Consider the following 23,761-nt stretch of genomic DNA (forward strand, 5'->3'; position numbering starts at 1 on the left):
GATCACGTAAAGTGGATTAGATTGGTAAGTATCTCGCAACAAATCCTTGTTTGAAGGGTCTTTCCATATGTTCATTGTAGAATATAATATGATACTTAATACAAGTCCTTTTGTTTATATGAAAAACGAGCATGTATGAGAAACTAATATTACAATTATAAAGTGTGGGAGTGAGGTCTGGATTGACTAAGGCAAGTTGACAATTAAGTACTGAAGTGACAATAGTTTGATTGTCAAATTACATCTGTGCAAAAAGAGGGAAGGGGAGAGAGCTTTTAGTTTTAATCATAATCAAAATGGTTTTTGACTTAAACATGTCTACCAAAAAGATTAGAAGAAGCTCAGTATAGAGATTTTGGCTTGTGGTCCTCCTTGAACATAAACAAATATGCACTCAGAGCCAGGTTGCAACACATTAAGCCACTGAGGAAGCTCATAGATGTTCTTCTCATTTGTTGGAGTGAGACCCCACAGAGAACCGGAGAGATTCTGAATCATCAACTTAAGATCTGAGATTGGCTTTTGGGAAATGTTCTTTATTACCACCCTGTGACGGTAATAAGTTGATTCACCAACAGTCCATGAGCTAGTAATTGAATGAAGGAACTGTACTGGGGGGCCTGTGATAAAACCTGCTGGTGTTGCATGAGCTAGTGTTTTATGTGGATATATACCTGTCAAGTCAATACATCTAAGATTAATACAACAATTTCAGTAGTAACGAAAGCCGAAAATTTTATCAGTTTCTCCCTTCTCAAAATCAATTTTGAAACCAGAAGATTTATTCTGGCTTCAGAATTAATTTTACAAGGATTTCGAAACATGCACTAGGTTTATCTGTCATTAATCTATGTTACTCACTCGGTGTTGTTGGCTTGGGAACTTGTGATTTATGTTGGTATTGGTAGGAACCTGGGACACGCAAGAAAAAAATTGAGACTTCAAGGGTAAAAAGGAAGAAAAAAGAGCAAATTGAGTACTGAATTTAGATTTATTTCTTTACCTGCATTACCATACAAACTCTGCAGTTTAGCAAAGATGCCTATTAGAGGAGCAGAGCCTGAAGTTGTAGGCTCAGTTTGCTCATAATTGGATCTTTCATCAGAGAAGTCATCGTTCCGGCCAGGGCCTCCAACAAGCCCACCATATAAGATGTTTGGATTTGGCTCACCGCGTCTGTACCATGCCTCGAATCCTTGGACACAGCTAACCTCAGAGTGAAGAACTGAAATTGAAGCAATGGAAGAATCTCTATGGTGAACATGGGAAGGATAATTTGGTCCATATCCAATCAAGTAGCTCATTTCCTTGGGGTTTTTGCCAAGAATATAGTCAGCCTGTGTCATCAGCCAAATTTCACAGTTTTAGTTTAACGGATCACATAGTAGAACATTAAAGATGCATGATCAGCCAGGGATAAGATAGGATTTATTGATAAGTTTTGTGAATCACTACTGTTATCTTTGACACCTCATTTTCACCCATATCAAAAGTAACAAGAAAGAACGAAAAAAAAGAAATGAGAGAAATGATGGCTGATGTGAGGAGAAAGAAGAGGATAGAAAGAAAAATGAGGTGGAACTGAGACGGGTGAGAAAATGGGTGTGAATGTATCAAAGTGCAACTTTATGTAATTTTCAAGGCACTACATTAATACAAGGAAACTTAACACATAGCACAAAGCCTAAATTAGAGAGGGCATGCTTGACCTACCCATTAATTCATCACATTATGCAGTAGAATTTAAATAAGATCTAGAATGTGGAGAGGATTACTAATAGAGTACTGAATTAGTTCTTGAATACAAGAGATACATACTTGTGATTTTGCAAAACTTAGGAGCTCCTGAGGTTGAATTTGTCCTTCTGGACAGTTGAGCTGGGATTTTGCAGCGTTGAGATAGTTTGAATAAACAGCTAAAAGAAATGCAGCAGATGAAGCATACTGCAAGTTGTTCCAATCATGCACATATACCAAGCCACCTAACCAAAAACATAAAAAAGAAATTATTGCATTTTGTTGAAATAGTTCTTAAAGGAAAGTGGTGATGCAATCCATTTGGAAAGGAGTTGAAATGGTAGTTCAAAATATTCTAATTCAGCAGCAACTAACCTGGGGTTTTCTGGACATTGTAACCTTCATTCTTTTGCAAGTAAGCGCAGGCAAAATAATCTGCCTTGGCCTGGTATTGCTTTAGTGTTGAGACGTAGGAACCAGCCTTTCCTTCAAGTAGTACCTGCAAAGTGGGTTGAAACATTTATTGCATGTTTCTTTGTACTATTGTATTAGTAGTCATATGCTAGGCATAGACTTTAGCCCACTTTCTTTTAATGGATTAGTTATAGACAATGTTGTGCAAAGAGTCACACACGCATATAGTCATGCAGAATGACCTTCAATGTTATTTAGTCATATGTGTAGTTCAAGGTTGAGGATTGCTATATTTTTATTTTATGTAGCCTGAAGTTTACAGGGCTGGTCATCTGCAGGTGATCCATTTATGGGTGACCAAATAAACAAATCTATGATAGACTCTTATACAATCTCAGAATTCGAGTTAGGACTAACTCTATCTCAAAAGCCAGTTCAGGGAAGATGATTGTTCTGTCCTATATGATAATTTATTAAGTCATATATAGCTCTAGTTAATATCAGACATTAACACAATTACTTGATTATATTATCATTAAATTAAACTGTGACCATTTGTGAAGAAAGTAGTAATTGCTTACCTTTGATAGGAGGATCTGTACACCAGCATATTTGTTGTCCCAAGAGAACTCTTTCACTGCCCATCCAGTTCCACCCATATACACTGCATTGTCTACTACATACTTCAAGTAGTACTCGTCACCAGTTGCTTGATACAACCATGCAGCAGCCCACAACAATTCATCCTTCAAATTCATTACCAAAGTTGACTTAGACATGATCAAAAGTATACATGTAAAGAAAAGACACAAGATAGAAAGACTTTAGTACTTACTGAATAACTGGAAGAAGCATAGAATTGTTGAGCACTGGGTATGGAATCATCATATAGACCTCTGTACCTATCAGCAAATGTGAAGAGCTGCAACAGATGGAAATACTTTAGTTCAAGGAAAGTTTAATAACACATGATTACCCTTTAATTAAAATTTTGGTTTCTTCTGATGTCATCTATGCTTTTATGTGTTTGTTAAGGTGATTTTTGGTGGGTTTGTTTGACTGTTGACCTGTTGTGCATGAACTAGCAGGAGACTGGAGTAAGAAGAGTTGTAGGGCTTGAAGGCTATAGCTGCAGCCGCCAATGCGGCAGCAGTTTCAGCAGCAAGATCAGAGCCAGGGTGTTGTTCATCAATTTTGTAGGCAGCCCTTGAAGTTGTCATGTCTTCAGCACGCTCCCAGCAACTGTGATCAGACGCTCCATCACCCACCTAAGATTTTGAAGAGTAAACCAAAGTGTTACTATACCATAAGCTCAACTTTCACTTAAACCAGAGTAATAGTAGTGTTAGAAAACGCCACTGATAAATTCAATGTTCCAATAAATAGTTAAAGCCACCTGATTTTACCCTATGGTCATATCTAATAAATAGTTAAAGCTGACTTTGCAGCCAGCCTCTTTCAAAAATGCGAGGTAAGGCTGCCTCCATTACATACACAAAGTCTTGGGCATAGCTGGACCCTTATAGCACCAGGTTTGCCCTTTTTGTTTATATGTAATAGGGAAAAAAACATGGTCTTGATCAAGAAGTTTGTGCATGGTAAAGTACTATAATAATCTGGGAATATCAAATTGGTGAGCTAACAATAGAACTATTTCTCTATTGCATTAGATTTACCTGTCCCCAAAGAACATTAGGCTGAGGATGTGCCTTGATGAAGTAGTCAGTTCCCCACCTAATGGCCCATAATGTGTGTTCCATTTGGTTCAGGTCTGTGATCTCCTTCCTGAACTCAATGGCTCCCCATGCCAGCATTGTCACACTGAAGGCCATTGGCAACCCAAATTTCACATGATCACCTGCATCATAGTATCCTCCCACCAAGTCCACCTGACACATCATATTTATTAGAAAAATAAAAGATGAAGACTACATCACAAAAATAAGAAATTTCCATTATTTTACCACCACATGTTACTTGATTTCCAAATTCTACTTTACCCTCTAAACTCTAAAGTAACTTTCACTTTTGGAGAACCCAATTCATACTCCTTAATGCATAATAACTCACAACCTTTCATAAATGTAACTCATGCAACCTATATTTTTTAATTATCACTTCTAACAGACATAATAACAAATTATTTTTAAGAAAAGCAAAGGCTTAGTTGATTCACTTATCACTACTAAAACCAACACAATGTAAACTTTGAACCAAAAAGAAAAAACATGGAGAATTTGAGACTCAATGACTCACTCCTTGCTGAAGTCCATCATGGAGCCCGGAATCACCCCTCCACTTGACTCGCTGTTGGAATGGCAACTTACCAGACCTTTGTGCCTCAAAGAACATCAAGCTCTTGTCAAGGGCATCACCGTAATTGAAACCTGAGGGTGAACTTGCTCCTACGTGCACCATTGCTATGACAAGCATGCATAGAGAGATGTTGATGTTCCTCATGATGTTTAATGTAACCTCAGGAATATGTGATTTGATATTAGTGGGCATGCATTGAGATACAAGTTAAGTTGTTATATAAGAACAAGAAGACAGAGAAATAAACGTTTGAGAATTTGTGGTTGCCGCCACGTTGGGTTGACATTTGATAAACGAAGTAACGACTCTAGGAGAGCTTCCCACGTTTTTGGTCGTGCAAATGTGTATGATGATTGAGGGGTCAAAAGAAAATAAAATAAAATGAAGGGCCAAGATATATAATAAGGTGCATCATCTCTAATCTCTATGTAGCTAAAGATATGTCGCTTTACTTTATTTAATCTGAGCAGCATATCATGAATAATTATTCTTTGACTTTGTATTGTCCGTCCACAGGTACAAGAGATGCTGCTTCTTGGTTTTTTTTCTTTTCTTAATTGCACTTTTCGTCCCTGATTTATATCATTTATACAATTTTGATTTCGTGTGTTTAAAACGAGTAAATTCTGAACGTGACAATTGGGTCCTTCCATCCGTTCTCCGTCAAATCCTTAACTTCGTTAGCCTACTTAGACATGCTAAATTAGGTGGACTTGCTATATGCACCACCCTTAATTAAAATTATATAATTAAAAAAATTAAAACATGAGTGTGAAACCCTAATCCCCAATCATTCACTCGATAACTCCAATCTTGGAAACCTCTCAATTTTCACCTTCTTCTTCGTGCGGCAGAAACCCCTGATAATTCATCTCCTTCAAGCGATTGTGAGAACGTGTGTGATCGAACGGTTGGACCTGAAGATTCTCTTCAATGGCTATTGGTCCCACGCGTGAAAGTAGAACAAGAACACAAGGAGCACGGGGACAACGGCCACGAAAGGTGTAACACCCCAATTTCTCAACTGAGGAGTCACATTAGTTACCTAACAAAATCTAAGGACTATTTCGTAATCCTAAGAAAACACGATATATTTTTTTCTTTTCGAAAACAACTAAACATAGTTGAATACAGAACATAGTCTTAATTAAACAACCCGTTCCCGACATATAATAATAGTGTCTTACAATATCATAAACAAGTTTCCAAAATAAGTACGCACACTTAAACAGTGGCGAAAACAGGGTTTTAGTAACAGAGTTTTCAGATAACGAAGAAGACTCAAAGCATAAACTACTAAGAGGAAACTATACAGCTTCTTCCATCCTTGCTCCGCCGGTTACTATCCCTCCTCCATCTCAGCATGGCTAAGCATCGCCAGAAGGCTCTTCATCGTCTAATAGTGTTAAGCGCCCAAACAACAAGTAGCAAATAGAAAGGGTTAACTCCATGCAACTACCACATATAAAGGAGAAAATCATGCTATTCAAATTTAATTACCTAGCATGGTAAATAAACTAGCAACTTAAGTTAATCCAGATATCAACAAAACCAGCAATATAACTAAACTCATATATCAACAATTTAACATAGATTAGCTCAGATAATAATAACCTCAACAATATAACATCAAATCAGATATCAATAAACCAATAACTAAAATCCAACAACATAGGGTCAGGTGTTAGTTCCCTATAATGCAACTATATGCTTCTACCAAAATGGATCGATCAGCAACGTCTCTTGATAGCAATTCCGCAAGTGTACGGATTGATCGAAGTAATACAAAAGATTGTCGAACCACAGGGATAGTTGTTCATCAATTGCTTCTAAGAGTTTTGTGTTCAGAATGTGAAAAAGAAAAAAGCAAAATATGTTTGAAGTTTTGTTGTGTGAATAACACTTGTGAGTAAAAGCTTAGAATTATAATTCAGAAAAGAAGTACCCTGGGCAAAGCTCCACTTAGTCCAATTATGGTTCTCAAATCAAATTCTTATATGAAGTTCAGAATCCTTATCCATGATGTTATAGCCTCTACCTCTACTTGTTAATTCCTTAATCAAGTAAAACATTCAATTTCATTTGCCAAACCTAATTCCTTAGTGCCTAGTCAATTCAATTGAAGAATGAAGTTTATAAGTTCAGGCCAACACAATAAGTTTCTACCCTTATTTCTAAGTGATAGCAAACAAATCAATCTAATCCCAAGTCCCTTAATCCTCACCAACTTCCGTTGTGCAAGAAGAAAGCAAAACACTTGTGTGCACTCAAGAGAATATTGATTCAGAGAAAAGATACATGGAAAAGAAACTTTATTCATATAAGAAAATAAGAAGTTTAAACCATAATCAGAACTAAGGTTCACTTCACCCAAAGTACAAAGAGAAACTAGCCAAGCATGGCTAGGGAATTCATAATGCAAACTAAAGGAATAAAAACCTGAAAGAAGAGGGCCAAGAAGCCTCCCACAAGCTCCAAGAACCTAAACCTCTAAGTTTTGTTCAAAAGTTAAGATACCTAAAAGAAATAACAAAATCCCTATTTATAGAGTTTCCAGCGGTAATCCACGCATGTGCGTGGCCTCCTCCACGCACATGCGTGGGCAAAACGCTCAAAATGTAAAATTCGCAGCATCAGACTTTGCCACCACGCATGTGCGTGGATCAGACGGCACACATGCGTGGGCATCAGGTTTTTCCTGCAGTAGCTCCACGCATGTGCGTGGGATAAATGGCGCACATGCGTGGCTCATCTGATTTTTCTTCAATTTTGTAACTCCCACTTCTCCTATCATCATGGCTCTTAACTTAGCTTTCAACCATCATCATTAGCCATCAAAAACCTATCAAACCTGAAAAGAATCTCAAGAAACCATCAAAACAACAATGTAACTCATTGGAAAATGTCATTAATCATGATAATTCACCATCCTTTCATTCAATTCAGCAAATAAAACCCCCAATGTGCAATCAACACTCATGAATTCAAAGGACTTCAGCTCAAAACTGACCATAGGAATTACTCTCTAACTAAACTAATAAAAAGACTAAATAAATTGATTAAAAACACCTAAACTAATGCAGATGCAATTATGAAATAAAAAGGGACTCAACTTGACTTAAAGCTCAATAAAGAACTCAAAAAGGAAAAGAAAAAAACAAGAAGGACTCGATAAACATAGAATAAACCTCGGGTCATCACACCACTATACTCAACGACAGCTTGTCCTCAAGCGTAAACTCAAGGCAGCTTGTCCTCAAGCACAGAATAAATCACCCCTTCTTCAGCTGCTTAGGCTTTTCAAAACAAGATACTTCACAAAACAAAAGAAAGGTCAAATGCACACAACTAAAGATGAGTGGTCAGCAAGAGTAACCAAGACTTCCAAGCAAGAGCTCATCAACTTCCTCACATGTCAACCACTCTCCTCACATTTTGGGTGCTCTAACATACAAACTCAATACTTCAGCCCTGATAATCAATCAATTCAAAGTTAGTTGCAACAATAACAAGAACAAGAGAGACTTCGAAAGGTTGTAACTTTGGCTAAGGTAAAGTGTAGGTAGGGATGCCAAGAAAAAGGAAACACAAGGGCTCAAAATAGATTTTGTGGTGAGTGATTCTTCTATTCAACAAGACCTGAGCCGAATTTTTAAGACTTTGGGACTCCTTCCTTCTTTTTTTTCTTTTCAACTTTTTTCTCTTTTTCAATTGTTAAGGCACTTGCCTTTCTTTTGACAATTCAGCATGCTTTTTTTTTACTTTTAGGAAGGAAGTCCTTTTGATATTTTCTCTGCTCAATCACAACCACAAATCATTCACCAAAGCTCAATTCACCATAATTCGGGGACCAAGAAAAATATTCATTCTTAAGGCTCAACTTGGGAAACTAAGGGAATATGATAACAATCCAAAGTCTGACGCCAACAAAGAACTCCTACCAAGTCTCTTCAAAGAACAAGTATTGTGCAACAACCAATATGCATTTCAAAGCAGAGCTAAGCATGTATAAGCATGTTAGGAATAAACATTGAGACTCTCAGCACTCAACAAAAACATTGGGGTGTTGAAGTGAAACACCCTTTCTTATGAACTGAAGCAAGTAAGATCAAGCTACCTCACATTCCAATCACAATAGCATGTACAAAGACCACAAGATAAAAACATGGAAGTATCATCAACTATCAATAAGAAGCAGCTAAATCAAGGGTGAAACCACTTAAGCAAGTTCAGCATTGCAGCAAGAAACCCAAGGATATTCATACCGACTCAAACGTAAAAAGAAAAAACATGCAAAAACCTCGATGCACTAACTACCTAAAAAGAAAAAGAAAATGTTTTTTTTTATAGAAGAACACTAAATTAAAGCAACCTCAAATTAAAGAAAAGCAAACCAAGACTTGGGTTGTCTCCCAAGAAGCTCAATTTTTAAGTCTTTGATAGAATTCCCCGGACTCAAAGTTCTAGTCGGGGTTTATAGCAAATTGCATTAGATCCTTTAGATCATGCAAATTTTGACACAACTGCATCATCATATTACCTGCATTTCCATATATCATAGCAACATAAATCAAATTAAGAGTAGAGGGTTTAAGAAAATTCTCACAAATTTGCTTCCATGGTGTATTGAGAAGATTCCATCATCTTGTTTGTTCATTGCCATGCTTTCCATTGATCCACATGTCCTTGAGATTGATGCTAAGATTTGGAGTTTCCTCCTCATCTTTCTGCATTTTGTCTCCAAAGACAAAATCCTCTATGGATAAATCATGAACATCATCACATTCAATCACATTTTTCATTTGTTCACCCATTGTATTTTCACTTTCTGTCTCAAGAACATTGGTGAAGTCTCCTTTTGAGGATTCTTCACTCCGTGGCTCCTCACTTTTATCCACAATGTCACTTTCATGGATAATAAGTGATTGCTCTCCCTCCTCCAAAACTTGAGGGCAGAAATATTCTGGTATCCCTTCAGCTATGGTTTTGGCTATATGTTCCAACTGAGTCTCCAAATTCTTGATGGAGGCTTCTTGATTCCTTAAGCTGGCCCTGGTTTCATTCATGAAACTCTGATTGGTAAGTACAAAATCAGCCACCATCTCTTCTAAGCTCTTCTTTCCACTCCCATGATATTGATGAGGTTGTTCTTGATCAAATGGTTGATGTTCAAAATCTCCATAATATTGATGACTTGGTAGATCCCATGGATTGACATTATCATCACATTCCCGAAAGATATCGGGTTGTCCTTCCAATCCTTGGTCATAGTAATGATGCGGGTCATATCCATGGAATCCACTCAAATCAAAAGCATCCATTGAACCTTGTAAAAATTACTTTCACACACAGGTTAGTAGCACCGATTCAATGAAGCAATGGTAATAAAATTTCCAAACAATAAAAGTCAAGAATCAATCAACAAAACAAAACTATCACCGGCAACGGCGCCAAAAACTTGATAGCAATTCCGCAAGTGTACGGATTGATCGAAGTAATACAAAAGATTGTCGAACCACAGGGATAGTTGTTCATCAATTGCTTCTAAGAGTTTTGTGTTCATAATGTGAAAAAGAAAAAGCAAAATATGTTTGAAGTTTGGTTGTGTGAATAACACTTGTGAGTAAAAGCTTAGAATTATAATTCAGAAAAGAAGTACCCTGGGCAAAGCTCCACTTAGTCCAATTATGGTTCTCAAATCAAATTCTTATATGAAGTTCAGAATCCTTATCCATGATGTTATAGCCTCTACCTCTACTTGTTAATTCCTTGATCAAGTAAAACATTCAATTTCATTTGCCAAACCTAATTCCTTAGTGCCTAGTCAATTCAATTGAAGAATGAAGTTTATAAGTTCAGGCCAATACAATAAGTTTCTACCCTTATTTCTAAGTGATAGCAAACAAATCAATCTAATCCCAAGTCCCTTAATCCTCACCAACTTCCGTTGTGCAAGAAGAAAGCAAAACACTTGTGTGCACTCAAGAGAATATTGATTCAGAGAAAAGATACATGGAAAAGAAACTTTATTCATATAAGAAAATAAGAAGTTTAAACCATAATCAGAACTAAGGTTCACTTCACCCAAAGTACAAAGAGAAACTAGCCAAGCATGGCTAGGGAATTCATAATGCAAACTAAAGGAATAAAAACCTGAAAGAAGAGGGCCAAGAAGCCTCCCACAAGCTCCAAGAACCTAAACCTCTAAGTTTTGTTCAAAAGTTACAAGATACCTAAAAGAAATAACAAAATCCCTATTTATAGAGTTTCCAACAGTAATCCATGCATGTGCGTGGCCTCCTCCACGCACATGCGTGGGCAAAAAGCTCAAAACGCAAAATTCGCAGCATCAGATTTTGCCACCACGCATGTGCGTGGATCAGACGGCGCACATGCGTGGGCATCAGGTTTTTCCTGCAGTAGCTCCACGCATGTGCGTGGGATACATGGTGCACATGCGTGGCTCATCTGATTTTCCTTCAATTTTATAACTCCCACTTCTCCTATCATCATGGCTCTTAACTTAGCTTTCAACCATCATCATTAGCCATCAAAAACCTATCAAACCTGAAAAGAATCTCAAGAAACCATCAAAACAACATTGTAACTCATTGGAACATGTCATTAATCATGATAATTCACCATCCTTTCATTCAATTCAGCAAATAAAACCCCCAATGTGCAATCAACACTCATGAATTCAAAGGACTTCAGCTCAAAACTGACCATAGGAATTACTCTCTAACTAAACTAATAAAAAGACTAAATAAATTGATTAAAAACACCTAAACTAATGCATATGCAATTATGAAATAAAAAGGGACTCAACTTGACTTAAAGCTCAATAAAGAACTCAAAAAGGAAAAGAAAGAAACAAGAAGGACTCGATAAACATAGAATAAACCTCGGGTCATCATCTCTCAAGACGGGACAATCACGCGGGACCACACCCACCTCATTGCCACTTAACGCCACTCCTGTAACACCCCGGTTTCTCAACTGAGGAGTCACATTAGTTACCTAACAAAATCTAAGGACTATTTCGTAATCCTAAGAAAACACAATATATTTTTTCCCTTTTCGAAACAACTGAACATAATTGAATATATAACATAGACTTTATTCAACAACCCGTTCCCGACATAATAATAATAGTGTCTTACATCATCATGAACAAGTTTCCAAAATAAGTACGCACACTTTAACAGTGGCGAAATAAGGTTTAAACAACAGAGTTTTCATAAGGAAAAAGAAACTCAAACATAGTCCACCAAAAAGGGAGAAGCAACTGCTTCATCCACCTCTACTCGACCGCCCACGATCACGGTCTCCGACTCGAACAGCTAAGCTTCAGCGGAAGGCTCACCATCGCCTAATAGCGTTAAGCGCCCAAACAACAAATAGCAAATAGAAAAGGGTTAACTCCATACAATTATCATGTATGAAAGAGAAAATCATGCTATTCAAATTTAACTACCTATCATGGTAAATAAACCAGCAACATAACTAAACTCATATATCAACAACCTAATCATATAACATCAATTCGGATATCGACAACCTAACATATAACATCAATTCAAATATCAAAAACTTCAACAGTATAATATCAATTCAGATATCAATAAACCAATAACTAAAATCCAACAACATAGGGTCAGGTGTTAGTTCCCTATAATGCAACTATATGCTTCTACCAAAATGGATCGATCAGCAACGTCTCTCAAGACGGGACAATCACGCGGGACCACACCCACCTCATTGCCACTTAACGCCACTCCGGACGGGACAATCGCGTGGGACCACACCCACCTCATCGCCACTTTAGAACATCTCGAAAGATGGGACAATCCCGCGAGACCACACCCACCTCATTGCCACTTTATAACGCCTCGAAAGACGGGACAATCACGTGGGACCACACCCACCTCATCGCCACTTAAGGACCAAAGCCTATATGCCAAGTCAGTCAACAACAATCCCCAAACCAATGATTAATTCGGAGTAACCACATGTTATTCCTATTATCAACGAACATAACTCAATTCAATTGCATACCAACTCAGTTTAATGACAGAAACCAGTAAACGGTCGAAGCCTCTCAGAAAACGGAGACACACGTCTCAATAAGTTTACTCGGCCGAAGCCTTCAGAAAACATTTGGCACAAGCCTCAGAAACAGTCAATATAAGCAAGCATACAACATTGCAAGCATAATAATCATAATCCAATGCCAATCAATATAAACATCTTCATCTCAAACACATGCAGTGCGATAAAAGCAGGCAAGACTCAAGGACACGCTAAAACCGAGTTACCCTTACCTTCGTGAGTAGAAGTTGGGCATGGAAGTTGTGAACCTAGAACAAGGAAACACAATCATCAACACAAGCCCTACTAGAAGTAACACTATCTAATAACGCTAATCGAAACCGGAAAGAAAGCTTTTAAAGCTTCAGAGTTCCTCTTAAGGCACGAATTGACAACGGAACTTCGTTCGCTAAAACGAGCATAACTCGAGCTACAGAACTCGGAATGACATGAAACCAGCGCCAAAATTTCGACAATCAAAAGAGCTACGCAATGGCTCAGGTCATAGAGACTCAAAAATTATTTTTGGACACGGTACCCTAAGCAATAGGTTTCGGCCACTATGTAAAATAGGGTTTCCGAACTTTTTCTTCGGTCTAAATCGATTCCTAGGTATTCCTAGGCGATATCTAGGCCAGGGAAACTCTCAGAAAAATTATCGGGTCGAAAACTGTCGCAGGGGTATTTTGGTCAATATTTTTAGCTCAGAAATTCAAAACTGAAATTTCGAAAAACAAATTAGATGGGGTCGACACCAACGACGATTATGACGACTAATCCTACTAACGCTAAGCTCAGTCGAGAGTTTTAAGCCCAAAGGACGGAACTTTAGCCAAAAATGGGTATTTCCTACAGAAATGAATTCCGGCGGCATTTCGGCGACATTCGGCAAAATGTAATCCGCTAAACATGCTCAGGGGCACGCAGGGAATAAGTTTAGACACTAAAATCAAGTTATTTGGACAGTTTTACAAAAAGCTCAAAACTTTGAGCACAGAAAGACATAGAGAAAAGCGACAAAATTTAAGATCAGAAGAAAGAAATAACATCAGTACCTTGAGGCCTACGCGTAGCAACGAACAGAGCGACGATCAGGCAAGAACCGGAAAAAATCAAATCTCTTCCTTTCCTCCAAGAAGTTCACGGCCGTCTGTGTGTGTGTTGTGTGACTTTTTTTGATTTTTTTCATTTTTTGAAGTCCTATTTATAGGAAATTGAAAACGTGAGAAAATGATTATTTCGCGATTCCGATTTTTCCTACTGATTCCAACGTATTTTAGACACGATATTCTTCCCGCTGAATCTTCTAATTCTTCAAAGAAATATCAGTATGATTTTTGGTTTTCGAGGCTTGTTTTTTAATGTTTACCGGCTTAAAATGCACTTTATGCACTTTTTGATTTTGACCTCGGATGCAGAAACTTCCTTCTGAAGAAAGATTTGGAACGTCGATTAGAGTGGGCGTACGCGTGTGGAATCTTCGTTTGAAGCTCCGAATAGAAAAAGTCTTCATCGTAGGTTAATTTAATAGCTCTAGAAAAACCAGGGATTCAGTTTCGGCAAACCTCCCGGTATCGGAAATGAGTGTTCGTAAATTCCAGGGTTTCGTATCGAAACGCTTATTATGGAAGGATTAAGAGAAGTTCTAACATTTCTCTGAAGATTTTTGGAATTAGTTTCCCATCGTGTTTTTAAGTGCAAATTAGTCGTTTACTAACGGTTTTGCCCTAAGGCAGAAATGAATGAAACTCGTGCCGTAGCCTATAACGACTATGTTACTATTCTTAGTCATTTCCTGAACTTTCCCCTTCTTAATATTAATCCAAACATTAAACACGAGTCAAGTTCCTCTCACGCTTACACAGAATCCTATGCGTGAGCTGGAAATCATTTATCTATTTAATTCTAAAATTTTGGGTCTTACAATACTACCCCCCAAAAAGAAAGTTTCGTCCTCGAAATTTAAGGCTCAGTGAAGAGTTCCGGATACTGTTCCTTCATCTTCTCTTCTAGTTCCCAAGTAGCATCGCCCGTGACTTGGTTCCAAATCACTTTTACCAGAGGAACCTGCTTGTTCCTCAACTGCTTGATCCTACGTTCCTCAATCCTCATTGGTGCCACTTCAAAAGACAAGTTGTCTCTAAGTTGGATGTCATCTTCCTTGATGATGTGAGAGGGATCAGGAATATATTTCCTTAATTGTGACACGTGTAGCACATCATGAATCTTGGACAGAAATGGTGGCAACGCAATCCGATACGCTACTTTACCGACTCGCTCGATAATCTGATACGGTCCAATGAACTTCGGTGTCAGCTTCCTCGACTTTATCGCCCTTCCCACTCCGGTAGTTGGTGTCACGCGAAGAAACACATGGTCTCCCGCCTCGAACTCCAGTTCTCTCCGACGTGTGTCAGCATAACTCTTTTGTCGACTCTGTGACGTCCTCATCTTCTCTTGTATTTGTTTTACTTTCTCAGTAGTCTGTTGTACTAATTCAGGTCCAACGAGAAGATGTTCGCCATCTTGAAACCAACATAAAGGAGTTCTACATCTCCTCCCATACAAAGCCTCATAAGGTGCCATTCCAATACTAGCATGAAAACTGTTGTTATAAGTAAATTCGATCAACGGCAACAGCTCATCCCAGCTTTCTTGACTATCCAGTACACAGGCTCGCAGCAAGTCTTCCAATGACTGTATCGTCCTCTCTGTCTGCCCATCCGTCTGAGGGTGATAGGCAGAGCTCAACCTCAACTTCGTGCCAAGCGCCTCGTGCAAGGCCTTCCAGAAATGCGAAGTAAACTTCGGATCTCTGTCAGAAACAATACTCGAGGGTACTCCATGAAGTCGTACAATCTCAGCGACATACACTTTTGCAAGTGCCTCCACATTGAACGTGGTCTTCACCGGTATGAAATGTGCTGACTTCGTCAGACGGTCCACAATGACCCAAATGGAATCAAATCTCTTCCTCGTAGCTGGCAAAGCTACCACGAAATCCATAGAGATACTGTCCCACTTCCACTCCGGCACATCAAGTGACTGTAACATACCCGCAGGCTTTTGATGTTCTATCTTCGCCTTCTGACATGTCAGACATGCCGCCACATACTCTGCTACATTCTTCTTCATTCCTGGCCACCATAAATTCAACTTTAGATCTTGGTACATCTTTGTCGATCCCGGATGAATACTCAATCTACTCTTGTGACCTTCGTCAAGGATCATCCTTCTCAACTCCATGTCCAATGGCACGCAGACACGTCCTTTGCAACGCAGAATGTTGTCGGTTCCTACCTCGAAATCCGGCGCTTTTCCCAAAATGATCAAGTTCCGTTTCTCGATCAGCTCCTCATCTAACAGTTGCTTCACCTTGATCTCGTTCAGAAAATCACTAGTGATCGTCACCATCCCAAAGCTCAATTTTCCAGGTGTCACTTGCATACCCAAACTGAGGTCGCGAAAAGTCTCGATAAGTTCCAATTCCTTAATCATCAGCGATGAAACATGAATTGTCTGGCGACTCAGTGCGTCTGCTACAACATTTGCCTTTCCTGGGTGGTACAACAAAGTGAAATCATAGTCCTTGATAAATTCCATCCAACGCCTTTGTCTCATATTCAGATCCTTCTGATCGAACAGGTACTTCAGGCTCTTGTGATCACTAAAAACAGTGAAAGTGCTCCCATAAAGATAGTGCCTCCAAATCTTGAGTGCAAATACCACAGCCGCTAACTCCAAATCATGCGTAGGATAGTTCCGCTCATGTATCTTCAACTGCCTTGAAGAATAAGCCACAGCCTTTCGGTGTTGCATCAACACACAACCCAAACCTTGGTACGAAGCATCGCAGTAAACCTCGTAGGGTTCCTCCTCTTGTGGTAAAGTCAGAACTGGCGCGGTCGTCAAGCGCTCCTTCATATCCTGGAAACTCTGTTCACAATCCTCTGTCCAAGCGAAAGGTTGGTTCTTCCGAGTAAGCTTCGTTAATGGTCCTGCAATCTTAGCGAAACCTTCGATGAATCGTCGGTAATATCCAGCTAAACCGATGAAACTCCTAATATCCGTCACAGTCTTAGGACGGTCCCATGCAAGTACCGCTTCTACTTTACTAGGATCCACAGCAATGCCCTCCTTTGAGATGACATGTCCTAGAAACTTTACTTCTTCCAACCAAAATTCACACTTTGCCGCGTTAGCATACAGTACCTTCTCCCGAAGAACTTGCAATACTTGACGCAGATGTTCCTCGTGTTCTTCAAGATTTCTCGAGTAGATCAAGATGTCGTCGATGAACACCACAACGAAGCGATCCAAGAATGGTTGAAAGATCCTATTCATGTAATCCATGAATACAGCTGGTGCATTCGTAACTCCAAACGGCATCACTAAGTACTCGTAGTGCCCATAGCGTGTCCTAAACGCCGTCTTTTGGATATCCTCGTCTTTGACTCTAATCTGGTGATATCCCGATCTCAGGTCAATCTTCGAGAAAATAGCAGCACCCTTCAATTGATCCATCAAGTCATCAATCCTCGGCAACGGATAACAGTTCTTTATCGTGACTTTGTTCAACTGTCGATAGTCCACGCAAAGTCGTGATCTTCCGTCTTTCTTCTTCACAAGTAGCACTGGCGCTCCCCATGGAGAAACGCTAGGTCGGATAAACCCCTTCTTGGTTAAATCCTCAAGTTGACTCTTCAGCTCCGTCAGTTCTGCCGGTGCCATACGATAAGGTGCGATCGATATAGGTCCAGTGCCTGGGACTATATCAATGGTGAACTCCATATCTCTAACTGGAGGTATTCCGGGTACGTCTTCGGGGAACACATCCTCAAACTCTTGCACAACAGCTATTCCTTGTATTCCATTCTCCTTAGCTTCCATTACGGTTGTAGACATGAGAGAACTCAAAGCTCCTTTCCTCAAAGAGAGCTTCGAAAAGTACGAGTTCAGAAACTCGGCGAGTCCAGCATCGGGAAAGATAACTACCTTATTGGCGCAATCAAGAAGAACATGATGGTGGGACAACCAATCCATGCCTATGATCACATCCAATCCCTTGAGAGGTAAACAGATTAAGTTTGCTATAAACTTCTTATCTAGGTACATCCAAGGACATTCCAAACATGCAGTGTTAGTTACTAAGCTCTTAGATGCAGGGGTAGACACTGTTAAGTCAAACGGTAACTTCGACACTTCTAGCTTTAACCTTGTCGCACAAGCTATATCTATAAATGAATGCGTAGCACCAGAATCAAATAGCGCGATAAGGGAATTACCCGCAATCTCGCAGGTACTGCGGATCAGACCATCGTCTTCCTAAGCTTCAGTTCCACTGATCGAGTAGACCCTTCCACCAGCAGTAGGCCTCCTAGCCCCAGCAACATTTGCAGCAGCCTCAACTTTAGGAATCCTGCACTCTGCAGCAGTGTGGCCTGGCTTGTTGCAGTTCCAACACGCCGCAAGACTCTCAGAACAGTGGTTGGCATAGTGCCCCTTTTTGTTGCACCTGAAGCAAGTCACATCCTCCCGATTCCCAGATGGGGTTCTTAGTGCAATTGCATTTCCACCAGTAGGATAAAAGGACCCAGAAGTTGTCCCCCTACCCTGAGGACGAACATACGGCTTCTACTGGAAATGCCTACCCTTGTCACCTCTTCCTTGGTTAGTCCTAGCCGGACCTCCACTTCCTTGGTAAGGCTTGTTCAGACCTTGGAATTTGCCCCTTGCATTATCAATGGCCTCAATCCCCTTGGTCTTCTCCACCAGCACTTGGTAGCGATTCAGTCCTAGCGGTTGCACCGCCCTCTGCAGCTCATAACACAGCCCCTCAATGAATCGCTCACACATGTAGCCTTCATCAATCTGTCCTCTAAAGTAACGGAAGTGTTTAGCCAACGACTCCAACTTTGCAGCATACTCAGCAACGGTCATGCCTCCTTGACGGAGTCTCAGAAATTGTGCTTCCTTAGCGGCTCTAGCACTTCTAGGAAAGTACTTGTCCAAGAAAGCTCCACGGAAACACTCCCAAGTGATGGCTTGATGGTCAGCCTCCATCATAGCCCTAGCCCCACGCCACCAATACTCAGCTTCACCCGTTAGCAGGTAGGTTGCATAATCAACTTTCATCTCTGCAGTTGTACGCAAGAAGGTAAAGATCTTCTCCAACTCTTGGAGCCATAAGTCAGCTTCTTCCGGATCGAAGCCCCCAGAGAACTTCGGCGGATCCTGACGCTTGAAATCATTCAGACCCCTGGTCTGAGCAGCAGCTAATTCACGTTCCTCCCGCTGAACACGGCGAGCATTCTCTTCAGCTTGGTTTTGTGCAGCCACCAAAGCAGCAGTAGCAGCACGTTGAGCTTCAGCTTCCTCCCTTGCAGCAGTGTTAGTAACTTGTTGTGCCATAAGGGCAGTCAGATTAGCAATAGCTTGCTCCATCGGATTCATGCTGTCTGAACCTTGAGTCTCGATCGGTTGTGGAAACCTCCTGTTCCTGTTTTCATGAACAGTCAAAGACCACAACAGATACTCAGGCCAGAACAACACAAAGTTCTATAATAACTAACTATGTATATACTTATATCAAATGTATAATTAACAATAACTAGCATAAGGTTATTCACTTACGAATAACCTTCAAAAATAATCTATATAAACAGTAATCAAGCACACTCTTCCTCCGATTGACACCCCATCAATCGGTCTCAGAGTTCAAACATCTTAAGCAGGCACTCTACCCAAAAGCTCTGGTTTTCTAGACCAAAGCTCTGATACCACAATTGTAACACCCCGGTTTCTCAACTGAGGAGTCACATTAGTTACCTAACAAAATCTAAGGACTATTTCGTAATCCTAAGAAAACACAATATATTTTTTCCCTTTTCAAAACAACTGAACATAATTGAATATATAACATAGACTTTATTCAACAACCCGTTCCCGACATAATAATAATAGTGTCTTACATCATCATGAACAAGTTTCCAAAATAAGTACGCACACTTTAACAGTGGCGAAATAAGGTTTAAACAACAGAGTTTTCATAAGGAAAAAGAAACTCAAACATAGTCCACCAAAAAGGGAGAAGCAACTGCTTCATCCACCTCTACTCGACCGCCCACGATCACGGTCTCCGACTCGAACAGCTAAGCTTCAGCGGAAGGCTCACCATCGCCTAATAGCGTTAAGCGCCCAAACAACAAATAGCAAATAGAAAAGGGTTAACTCCATACAATTATCATGTATGAAAGAGAAAATCATGCTATTCAAATTTAACTACCTATCATGGTAAATAAACCAGCAACATAACTAAACTCATATATCAACAACCTAATCATATAACATCAATTCGGATATCGACAACCTAACATATAACATCAATTCAAATATCAAAAACTTCAACAGTATAATATCAATTCAGATATCAATAAACCAATAACTAAAATCCAACAACATAGGGTCAGGTGTTAGTTCCCTATAATGCAACTATATGCTTCTACCAAAATGGATCGATCAGCAACGTCTCTCAAGACGGGACAATCACGCGGGACCACACCCACCTCATTGCCACTTAACGCCACTCCGGACGGGACAATCGCGTGGGACCACACCCACCTCATCGCCACTTTAGAACATCTCGAAAGATGGGACAATCCCGCGGGACCACACCCACCTCATTGCCACTTTATAACGCCTCGAAAGACGGGACAATCACGTGGGACCACACCCACCTCATCGCCACTTAAGGACCAAAGCCTATATGCCAAGTCAGTCAACAACAATCCCCAAACCAATGATTAATTTGGAGTAACCACATGTTATTCCTATTATCAACGAACATAACTCAATTCAATTGCATACCAACTCAGTTTAATGACAGAAACCAGTAAACGGTCGAAGCCTCTCAGAAAACGGAGACACACGTCTCAATAAGTTTACTCGGCCGAAGCCTTCAGAAAACATTTGGCACAAGCCTCAGAAACAGTCAATATAAGCAAGCATACAACATTGCAAGCATAATAATCATAATCCAATGCCAATCAATATAAACATCTTCATCTCAAACACATGCAGTGCGATAAAAGCAGGCAAGACTCAAGGACACGCTAAAACCGAGTTACCCTTACCTTCGTGAGTAGAAGTTGGGCATGGAAGTTGTGAACCTAGAACAAGGAAACACAATCATCAACACAAGCCCTACTAGAAGTAACACTATCTAATAACGCTAATCGAAACCGGAAAGAAAGCTTTTAAAGCTTCAGAGTTCCTCTTAAGGCACGAATTGACAACGGAACTTCGTTCGCTAAAACGAGCATAACTCGAGCTACAGAACTCGGAATGACATGAAACCAGCGCCAAAATTTCGACAATCAAAAGAGCTACGCAATGGCTCAGGTCATAGAGACTCAAAAATTATTTTTGGACACGGTACCCTAAGCAATAGGTTTCGGCCACTATGTAAAATAGGGTTTCCGAACTTTTTCTTCGGTCTAAATCGATTCCTAGGTATTCCTAGGCGATATCTAGGCCAGGGAAACTCTCAGAAAAATTATCGGGTCGAAAACTGTCGCAGGGGTATTTTGGTCAATATTTTTAGCTCAGAAATTCAAAACTGAAATTTCGAAAAACAAATTAGATGGGGTCGACACCAACGACGATTATGACGACTAATCCTACTAACGCTAAGCTCAGTCGAGAGTTTTAAGCCCAAAGGACGGAACTTTAGCCAAAAATGGGTATTTCCTACAGAAATGAATTCCGGCGGCATTTCGGCGACATTCGGCAAAATGTAATCCGCTAAACATGCTCAGGGGCACGCAGGGAATAAGTTTAGACACTAAAATCAAGTTATTTGGACAGTTTTACAAAAAGCTCAAAACTTTGAGCACAGAAAGACATAGAGAAAAGCGACAAAATTTAAGATCAGAAGAAAGAAATAACATCAGTACCTTGAGGCCTACGCGTAGCAACGAACAGAGCGACGATCAGGCAAGAACCGGAAAATATCAAATCTCTTCCTTTCCTCCAAGAAGTTCACGGCCGTGTGTGTGTGTGTTGTGTGACTTTTTTTGATTTTTTTCATTTTTTGAAGTCCTATTTATAGGAAATTGAAAACGTGAGAAAATGATTATTTCGCGATTCCGATTTTTCCTACTGATTCCAACGTATTTTAGACACGATATTCTTCCCGCTGAATCTTCTAATTCTTCAAAGAAATATCAGTATGATTTTTGGTTTTCGAGGCTTGTTTTTTAATGTTTACCGGCTTAAAATGCACTTTATGCACTTTTTGATTTTGACCTCGGATGCAGAAACTTCCTTCTGAAGAAAGATTTGGAACGTCGATTAGAGTGGGCGTACGCGTGTGGAATCTTCGTTTGAAGCTCCGAATAGAAAAAGTCTTCATCGTAGGTTAATTTAATAGCTCTAGAAAAACCAGGGATTCAGTTTCGGCAAACCTCCCGGTATCGGAAATGAGTGTTCGTAAATTCCAGGGTTTCGTATCGAAACGCTTATTATGGAAGGATTAAGAGAAGTTCTAACATTTCTCTGAAGATTTTTGGAATTAGTTTCCCATCGTGTCTTTAAGTGCAAATTAGTCGTTTACTAACGGTTTTGCCCTAAGGCAGAAATGAATGAAACTCGTGCCGTAGCCTATAACGACTATGTTACTATTCTTAGTCATTTCCTGAACTTTCCTCTTCTTAATATTAATCCAAACATTAAACACGAGTCAAGTTCCTCTCACGCTTACACAGAATCCTATGCGTGAGCTGGAAATCATTTATCTATTTAATTCTAAAATTTTGGGTCTTACAACTCCAGACGGGACAATCGCGTGGGACCACACTCACCTCATCGCCACTTTAGAACATCTCGAAAGATGGGTCAATCCCGTGGGACCACACCCACCTCATTGCCACTTTATAACGCCTCGAAAGACGGGACAATCACGTGGGACCACACCCACCTCATCGCCACTTAAGGACCAAAGCCTATATGTCAAGTCAGTCAACAACAATGCCCAAACCAATGATTAATTCGGAGTAACCACATGTTATTCCTATTATCAACGAACATAACTCAATTTAATTGCATACCAACTCAGTTCAATGACAGAAACCAGTAAACGGCCAAAGCCTCTCAGAAAACGGAGACACATGTTTCAATAAGTTTACTCGGCCGAAGCCTTCAGAAAACATTTGGCACAAGCCTCAGAAACAGTCAACATAAGCAAGTATAATAATCATAATCATCTGCCAATCAATATAAACATCTTCATCTCAAACACAGGCAGTGCTAAAATCGAGTTACCCTTACCTTCGTGAGTAGAAGTTGTGCATGGAAATTGCGAACCTAGAACAAAGAAAGCACAATCATCAACACAAGCTTCACTAGGAGCAACACGATCTACTAATACTAATCGAAATCGTAAAGAAAGCCTCTAAAGCTTCAGAGTTCCTATTTAGGCACAAATTGACAACGGAGACTTCGTTCGCTAAAACGAGCATAACTCGAGCTACAGAACTCGGAATGACACGAAACCAACGCCAAAATTTCGACAATTGAAAGAGCTATGTAATGGCTCAGGTCATAGAGACCCAAAAATTATTTTTGGACACGGTACCCTAACAAATAGGTTTCGGCCACTCTCAAAAATAGGGTTTCCGAACTTTTTCTTCGATCTAAATCAATTCCTAGGTATTCTTAGGCGATATCTAGGCCAGGGAAACTCTCAGAAAAATTATCGGTCGAAAACTGTCGCAGGGGTATTTTGGTCAATATTTTTAGCTCGGAAACTCAAAATCAGAATTTCGAAAAACAAATTAGATGGGGTCGACACCAACGACGATTATGACGACTAATCCTACTAACGCTAAGCTCAGTCGAGAGTTTTTGACTCAAAAAGCGGAACCTTTGTCAGAAATGGGTATTTTGAGCAGAATTGAAGTTCGGCGGCGATTCGACGAGATTCGGCGAAATGTAATCCGCTAAACATGCTCAGGGGCACGCAGGGAATAAGTTTAGACAGAGAAATCAAGTTATTTGGACAGTTTTACAAAAAGCTCAAAACTTTGAGCACAGAAAAACATAGAGAAAAGCGACAGAATTTACGATTAGAGGTAAGGAAAAGCATCAGTACCTCGAGGCCTACACGTAGCAACGAACTGTGGGACGATCAGGCAAGAATCGGCAA

General features: G+C 39.9%; 1 protein-coding gene and 2 long non-coding RNA genes across 3 annotated transcripts; all 3 read right to left on the reverse strand.

Moving 5' to 3' along the window:
• Positions 1–36: 36 nt before the first annotated feature.
• Positions 37–4,690, reverse strand: LOC130737479 (endoglucanase 5). Its single transcript, XM_057589250.1, has 10 exons — positions 4,408–4,690; positions 3,828–4,040; positions 3,219–3,419; positions 2,987–3,073; positions 2,733–2,897; positions 2,113–2,236; positions 1,819–1,982; positions 1,004–1,337; positions 862–912; positions 37–674 (listed from the first exon to the last, which is right to left on the reverse strand). The coding sequence occupies exons 1-10, from the start codon at positions 4,657–4,659 to the stop codon at positions 331–333; spliced, it is 1,935 nt and encodes a 644-aa protein (XP_057445233.1). The 5' UTR covers positions 4,660–4,690; the 3' UTR covers positions 37–330.
• A 6,876-nt stretch (positions 4,691–11,566) lies between these two features.
• Positions 11,567–13,708, reverse strand: LOC130735229 (uncharacterized). Its single transcript, XR_009018343.1, has 2 exons — positions 13,614–13,708; positions 11,567–11,839 (listed from the first exon to the last, which is right to left on the reverse strand). It is a non-coding gene; the product is annotated as an uncharacterized LOC130735229 (long non-coding RNA).
• Positions 13,709–19,465: 5,757 nt separating this feature from the next.
• Positions 19,466–21,563, reverse strand: LOC130735230 (uncharacterized). Its single transcript, XR_009018344.1, has 2 exons — positions 21,513–21,563; positions 19,466–19,738 (listed from the first exon to the last, which is right to left on the reverse strand). It is a non-coding gene; the product is annotated as an uncharacterized LOC130735230 (long non-coding RNA).
• Between the last annotated feature and the right edge of the window lie 2,198 nt (positions 21,564–23,761).

The sequence above is a fragment of the Lotus japonicus genome, chromosome 2, assembly GCF_012489685.1.
Source record: "Lotus japonicus ecotype B-129 chromosome 2, LjGifu_v1.2".
Classification (NCBI taxonomy): Eukaryota; Viridiplantae; Streptophyta; class Magnoliopsida; order Fabales; family Fabaceae; genus Lotus; species Lotus japonicus.